Source organism: Kogia breviceps, chromosome 1 (assembly GCF_026419965.1).
Source record: "Kogia breviceps isolate mKogBre1 chromosome 1, mKogBre1 haplotype 1, whole genome shotgun sequence".
NCBI classification, from domain to species: domain Eukaryota; kingdom Metazoa; phylum Chordata; class Mammalia; order Artiodactyla; family Physeteridae; genus Kogia; species Kogia breviceps.
Window position 1 is genome coordinate 182,565,706 of NC_081310.1, and position 7,539 is coordinate 182,573,244.

General features: G+C 54.4%; 1 protein-coding gene across 2 annotated transcripts in view; it reads right to left on the minus strand.

Moving 5' to 3' along the window:
• MAN1C1 (mannosidase alpha class 1C member 1) overlaps positions 1-1,154 on the minus strand; it is a 130,090-nt gene extending 128,936 nt beyond the window's left edge. Inside the window, exon 1 of one of the 2 annotated variants that reach the window (XM_067014595.1) lies at positions 306-1,154. In XM_067014595.1, the coding sequence (XP_066870696.1) occupies positions 306-845 (540 nt within the window). In that variant the 5' untranslated portion in view covers positions 846-1,154. The remainder of the gene's footprint in view (positions 1-305) is intronic. The other variant, XM_059082578.2, reaches the window with a different exon arrangement.
• Between the last annotated feature and the right edge of the window lie 6,385 nt (positions 1,155-7,539).

A 7,539-nucleotide genomic window follows, 5' to 3' on the forward strand; every position in this document is an offset into this window, starting at 1 on the left:
CACAAATGGAGGGAGCAGGGCACACCTGGGCTGAGGACTGAACTGGAAAGACCAGAGTCTGGGGGTGGGGGAAAGTTGGTCCAGTGGTTCAGCAACCATCAGGGGTGAGGATGATTAACTGAACCCGGTAGTGGAAAAGTGTGCAGGCAGGAGTGAAGGTGGGAAGTTTGGGAGGAGGGAGGAGGGTATAGAGTGTGCCTGGAGGACCTAGAGTAGACCAGGGAGCCCGGGAGTGACTGGGCCCAGGGGAAATGGACGGAAGCACAAGAGGGTCATTTCTTTTGTGCGGGGAGAAGAGTACTTACCTCCTTGATTTTCTCCCGCTGGCTTTGAACTAGGCTCTGGGGCTCCTTACTCTTGTCGGCCCTAGTGCCCAGGACCGGGTGGCGGAGGCGGCTCCGGAACGCGTTGAAGTCAAAGCTAGAGGAGATGCACCCCTCCTGCGGTCTGAGGGCCGTGGCGCCGCTGCCCCGGGACGCCGTGGCCTCCTCCCGCGGCCCGGTGGGGCGGGTGCGCCGCAGCCACCCTTTCCTGCGGCGGGGACTGGCTTGGCTCCTGGGGTCGTCCTCACCCGGGGCTGGAGCCGCGGGGGCCGGGTTCGGAGGCGACTCCTGCTCGCGGGTCAGGGGGTGGCCGGCGACTTGGGCCACTGCCTCCAGGCCGGGCTGCTGGGTCCGGGGGGCCAGGAAGAGGCGCTTGAGGCGAGAGGAGTTGGGCAGCAGGAACAGGGCCCCGAAGCACAGGGTGACGAGGCCGGAGAGGAAGAGAAGGAAGAGGAATTTCTGCGGCAGCCGCAGCCCCCAGGGAGAGGCCGGGACGAAGCCGGGCACTTTCCTCATGAGCATCGTTGCCGGGCACTGGGCTGGGGACAGTCAGATCCAGCCGGGCCCCTGAGGCCCTGGGAGTCCAGGCACTTGTCAGCAGGGGGCTCGGCGAGGGGAGGTCGTCAAGGGGCGCCGCCCGGAGTGGGGGTCCCTGAGAGTTTCGCCCTGCGGGGGCTGCTCCTAAAGTTCAGGGAGTTTGGAGCGAGTCCTCCCGCGCCGGGACGGGGGAGCAGCAGCCTCGGCGGGGCCCGGGCGAGCGAGGCGGCACGGCTCGGGGCCCGGGCCCGCAAGGGTCGACCGCGCGCCGCAGCCTTCCCTCCGGCCGCCGCGCGGCCCCTCCTCGCAGCGGCCGGAGCCCGCGGGGCCCGCGTCTTCCCGCGCTGCGGCGGCCGCCGGGGCCGTCACATGCCGTCCGCGGCGCCCAGGCTGTCGGCACGGAGGGGCGCACGCAGGCCTCGTCCCCGCGCCGAGCCGCCCTCAGCCCCTCGGCCCAAAGTTTTAGCCTCAGAAGCAGTTTCCAGAGGGGGTTGGCTCCGGGGGAGAGGCGGCGGCGGGGCCGGCGTGTCAGCTGCGCTCCGAGAGCGCGCCGGCCCGGCTGGGTCGCGACAGTGCCGGGGCTTGGCTATCGGGACACGTCTACAACTTTGCTTCGCCGCAGAGCGGGCGCCGGGGAGAGAGGACAGGCACTTCTGAGCCTGCGGAGCAGTGGGCTTCCCGGGCCCCCGGGAGCGGAGGGATGCCGGGCCCCCTGTATGGAGCCCGGCGCCTTTCACGACCAGCCGCGGCGGGGCGGCTGCAGCTGCGCCCGGGTGTGCGGACTCCCGCCCAGCCAACTCGGTAGGGCTCCGGGTTCCTGCTGGGATCACCTGTTCCCGGTCCCCGCCGGCTCCGCGGAGCGCGCAGTCCCGGCTGCGCCTCCCCCGCCGCAGCTGGCGTCCTCACCGCGGCCGCTCCAGACGGGCCGCTGCCTCCGTAGACTGAGCCGCCGCGCCGCCGCCGCTGCCGAGCCTGCGCCCCACAGGCGCGCACACCACCGGACGCCCCCGCCGCTACCGCGGCAGCTCGGGTTTTCACTGAGACAGCATCCGCGGCCCCGCCTCCCGCCGGGCCACGCCCTCGGGCCACGCCCACTGCGCGCCCCGCGGTCCACCTCCGCCGCGGCGACGCAGCCAGGCCAATGGCCTCGCAGCTAGGGTAGGGAGTGCGGGGGCCTAAGCCCGGGTGGGGAGAAGAGCTGGGACTCCAAGCCACGCCCCCTCCCTCGAAGGGCAAGCGCCGCGCACACCCCCCCATCCCACCAGCACCAATGGTCCAGCTGCGCGGGGTTGGCGGGGGTGGAGAGAGGAGCGAGGTCATTGGCTGCCTCGGAGGGATCCCCATTGGGCCGCAGTCGCCCATTGGTTAGTGCCCAGCATTCGCTGGACTGGGAGAGACCGAGACGCCCCCTGTACCCCCAACCCTCGCCGCTCCGGTTGTTTGTTCCCTGGAGGGGGCAGGAGATCCAGCTGGTCTGGAGGGCTCTGGTGGTCGTTCGGTAACCTCACTCACCCCTCAGTGCCAGTCCAGGATTGGCAGGGGGCGGGGGCCTGCCCAGGGGTCCCGAGAGCTTCCGCGGGAGCCGCCGTGGTGATGCTGTGGCACGCTGTGAGGACGGGCTGGGCCTGGCTAAGGCAGTGTTTCCACTGCACCCCCCGCAGACCACAGCTCTGCCTTCCTTTGCCTACGGCCCCAAACCAGGCCGGGGCCCCTGGGTGGGGCAGGGAGAGACGCTAAGCACAGCGGTGCGAGTGCAAGGAAGGAGAAGGAACCTTGGTCGTGTGCGTAGAAGACCACACACAGCATGTGACATGCGTACCCAGATGCCTGCGTGTTTATGTGCACATGTGTGCTTCTATGCGTAGATCCAGATGCACTCAGAGACTGCATGTGGGTGTGTACCTGCACACAAACATACACTTAATTTAGGTATGTGATTATACCAAAGCACTTAATTTAGGTATAAGTGATTATACCAAAGCACATGTAATACATATTAGTACAAATATTGATATGTACACACATACCCACAGACACTCACACAACATATAGGTCCAAACACACACGTACACACTGCCAGGTGTATATTCCCAGACACAGATGTGTCTCGACCTCAAGGCCTTCACACTTAACTCCTTGGACTCAAGTCTCTCTGTGCCTTCCCCTCCTATTAAATCCAAGGCAAAGAAACATTGTGCTGTGTGGGTCTTTCACGCAAAGCACTTTATAGAGACAAATAACAGCAGAGGGAGAGACAAATTAAGAGGTGTAATAGGCAAGAGGGAAAATATCTGCTTTCAGCTGCAATTTAAAATGAAATGCAGCGTTGATGAGACAGAAAATACTGCAGGGAGGCCTTTCCAACAGAAGAAGCGGCCCAGACGGGCTCTCGTAAATCTTGCTTATTCCCTGAGGCCTGTTACCCTTGGCCGTTGGGACTCAGTCATCCTGCCTCTGGCCAGGCCACTGACAGCAGACCCTCCCCTGATGTTTAAATACCCTTGGCATGTAAATTTCTTTCAACCGAGAATAAAATATAGCTCTGGGTAACAGGTGCAAATATTTTGGTCACTGGAGATGACTAGTCCCTCCCAACCCCACAAGCACACCTGGGTTAAATGTAAATTTCTAATTTAGATGTTTCAGTCTCTCCCGAGTTTGACTGGCAGCACTCAGTTCCCTGAAATCAGCTGTGAACATCAGAGACAAGCACGTGGTCCACTTGGGTGCAGGAGCCCAGAGACCCGGTCTGGCTTCTTCCAATCTCCAACACCCAAGAATCTCCCTACCGGAACCCACCTTGGGAAGGGGGAGGCTTGTCTTTGGAGAACTAGGCAGGAAGCCAGCAGGTATTGGAGGCACCGCACATCATTCCACATGGAGAGTGTAGGGGAATCACTGTTCAGTCCCATGAGAAGGGAGGACCCAGGAGAAGGGGAGAAAGGCAAGGCAGAGTCTCAGAAGGCTGTATCTGTTTGAACTGGATCCTCACTGCGATTGTGACACCTAGACCAGTCTCTGGATTGCTGGTGAGCCAGGGTAGAAAGTGAAGCTGCATCAGGATTCCACAGATTCAGCCTACAAAAACCAGAGCCTAGAGGGGACAACTCCATTTCAAACTCATGTCATGTTGGTGATTACACCAAGCTGGTGATACCATAACCTTTTATAATCTCCCTAGCAAGCTCGCTGAAACTCTGGAGCTCCCATTCCACCCCCATACCCCTAACCCCCATAGACTTCACACACATTATGGCTCTTCTCTCACTGGATTTTTATTATTCATATACTGTCCCACAGCAAACTTAGATCCTCATGGCAGGGACCATGGCTCATTCACTTCTCTAACTGCCCTAGGTCTTAACTACAATGCCTCACATATGGGCGCTGTTTTTGTTGAGTAATGAATGAATAAATGTGGGAGTGGATGCCCATTTCACAGATGAGGAAACCAAGGCTCAGGGAAGGAAATAATAATGAACCAACATTTTCAATGTGCTGAACACATATTGCTTCATTTACTTTTCAGAACACTCTTATGAGGTAGATATTATTAATAGCCTCATTTTACAAATAAAAATTCTTAAGGCTAGAGAGATTCAGGATAAGTTAACAAGTATCTTTCTCAGTTCAGTTCAGAAACTTAAGTGGGACTGGGAACAGAAATGAATAGCATTTTAAAAATCTATTCTGTCAACAAACATTTATTGAAATTAGATACTAGGTATTGCACTAGTCTCGGGTTGGTCAAAGATGAGCAAAGCATGGTCCCTGTCATTATTGATTCATTCACTCAGTAAAGAACTACTGTTGAACACCTACTATGTGCTAGGTACAGAGGGGCTGGGGAAAACAGCCCTGAATAAGGCAGATGTGAAGCCTAACTTCATGGATCTTCTTGTCTAAGAGGCGACGGGGACCAATTCAACCCATCAGGAAGGGAACTACCATGCACTGGGTACTGTGCTGAGTGCTTTGCTCTCATCCTATCTACTCTCACAATGGCCTTTTCTGAAGTAGGCTTTGAGATCCCAACTTAACAGATGGGGAAACTCAGGCTCAGGGGTGTGACGTGACTTTCCACCCAGGGAATAATTTGCAAATATGAGAGAAAACCAGACTCATCTAATCCCAGAATCAATGCTCTTTCTGCTAATAATACGAATAGTAACTAAGATTAATGGGGCACACACTATGTGCCAAACCCTCATAACAGAATTTTGTAGAAGCTCACTTATTTAATACTTACAACCATCCCAGGAGACAGGTACTATTATTACTGGCATTTTATAGAAGAGGAAACTAAAGCACAGAGATGTTAAGGATCTTACCCAATGTCACACAGCTGGGAAATGGCAGAGGGGGGATTTGAATCCAGTTGGTCAGGGTCCAGAGCCCTTCATGTCTTTCAGAGTCTATTGCTCCCCATCATATAATGCCAAGAGAGCAGGTGCTGTAGGAAGTCAGAGCAGGGAAAGAGCCCTGGACTCAGGCAGAATTTTCACAGGCTTGTTGGGAGGATTATATAAGCTCATCCAGCCATTCAATAAGTATGTAAAGAGCACCTGCTATATTCCAGGCACTACACTATTCTTTGGTGGTACAATGATGAGCAAAAATAGACACATTGTTCCCATTGTAGAGCTTACAGTCTTATGGGGAAGAGGAGTCTAAACAAATAAACAACCCCCAAATAACCCTGCAAGCTGAGATAAAAGTGAGGAAAGAGAGAGATGCTGCTCTAAGAACATGTAACGATGGATATGGACCTAGACTCGGGTTGAGTGAGAAATGGTCAGGGAAGATGTCCTCTGAGGATGAGTACAGTTATCTAAGCAAAGAGGGATTGTGAGAACATCCAGGCCGAGGGGACAGTATATGCAAAAACCCTGCAGTCGAGAGAATATGATACTTTTGAGAACAGACAAGCCAGGATGTCTGGAGTAGAGAGAGTGAAGGGGAAAGACAAGAAGCATCACTGAATGATTTAGGACAGGAGTAGGAATGTGTATGAAGGGGTAGGTGGGTGGGTGGATTCAGATTAACATTTTAAAAAGGCTACTCTAGCTACAGTGTGAAAACAGAAAGGAAGGCAGGAGTGAATGATGTGGGTGCCTTTCAGAGGATATTGCAGTATCCTACGGTGGCTTGGATTGGGGAAATGGGAGATGCACAAGACCACAGGATCCAAATCCTACTTAGAATCCCAAACGGAGAGAACTTGGTGATGGCTTGAGACTTGATGTTGATAGAGAGGGAGATACCTGCAAGGATTCCAGGTGTCTAACTTGCCAGAGGCAGGGGCATTTGTTGAGGTGGGAGCAGTGAATTAGGCTGTACGGGGCTTCCAGTCTGCTCATTGAGAAGGTTCTGGGCAGTTGGTGCAGAATCTGAATCTCAAATGGTCATTAGTCCCATTTAAAATCAAAAACTAGAGATAAAGCTAAACTGAGCCAAGAAACAATCATCGGGCAGCTTCCTTAATGGCCTCCAGACAGATTCAACCTGGGCAAGAGAGGCACTGATGACGGGGCCAGCTGGGTGAGAGCACACCAGGTTGGTCTAGAGATAAAAGTTCCCACAGGTGTCCCTGACTCTCTCCAGCAGGCTGCAGGTCCCGGGCGGTACCTTGCTGTGCAGGGGGTGGCCAATTTCATGGTCACAGAGCCAGAACACCTGCTCTCAGTCTCTTAAATGAAGATCATGAAAGTTTCTTTTCAACACTTTGCCTGAGTCCCCAGTCCTGGGGTGGCCCAGTCAGCCAGCCAGCAGCAAGAGTTCTCAGCGGGGAGCAATTTTGCACCCAGGGAACATTGGACAATGTCTGGAGATAATTGTGGTTGTCACAATTGGGGGAGGAGTGTTCTACTGGCATCTAGTGGATAGAAGTCAAGGATGCTATCAGATATTTTCCAATGAACAGGATAGCCCCCCCTTCCCAACTGTCCAGCCCCAAATGTCAGCTGTGCCAAGAGTGAGAAACCCTGGCTTAAAGCCAAGGCTTTGAAGTCAGAGAGACCTGGGTTTGAATCTTGGCTTTGCCACATTGGCTAGTTCATCTTGGGCAACTCGTCTGAACTCTCCGAGCCTCAAGTTCTCCATCTGTCAAATGGGGTCAATAGTAATGCATACCTACGAAAGACGATGTGAGGAATACATGAGATAAATGGCTACAAAGAGCCTGAAGCAAATGTTCTGTTCATCTTCCATGTGAGCAGGGCCTGGGTTGGACTTGTTCTTGATCTACCTCCCAAAGCTAAGTCCTCAGTATGCTGGAGAAGGGAAAGCAGGGTGGTAAGAATGAGGACCCTGGAGTCAGAGCGCCAGTCTGGACTCCATCTCCTACCAGTAGCAAGACCCTGGGAAAATTGCTCATCTCTTGAAGCCCCAGCTTCCTCATCTGTGAAATGGAGATGATCACATAGGGTGGTTGTGAGGACTAAAGGAGCTAACCATTGTAAATGTCTTAGCACAGAGTCTGGTGCATAGTGAGCAGTGGATAAGTGTGAACCAATGTTATAAAAGATAAGAATTAGTGCTGCTTCATTTCCCAGTGGCAAACAAGCTAGCAACCAAACTGAAACTTTGTAACTCAGGGTTTCCAGGTAAGTTCCAATTTCAAATACTCTGTTCATGGTCCCTATGAGGGCTTTCATTTGCCAGACTGTACACACCGATT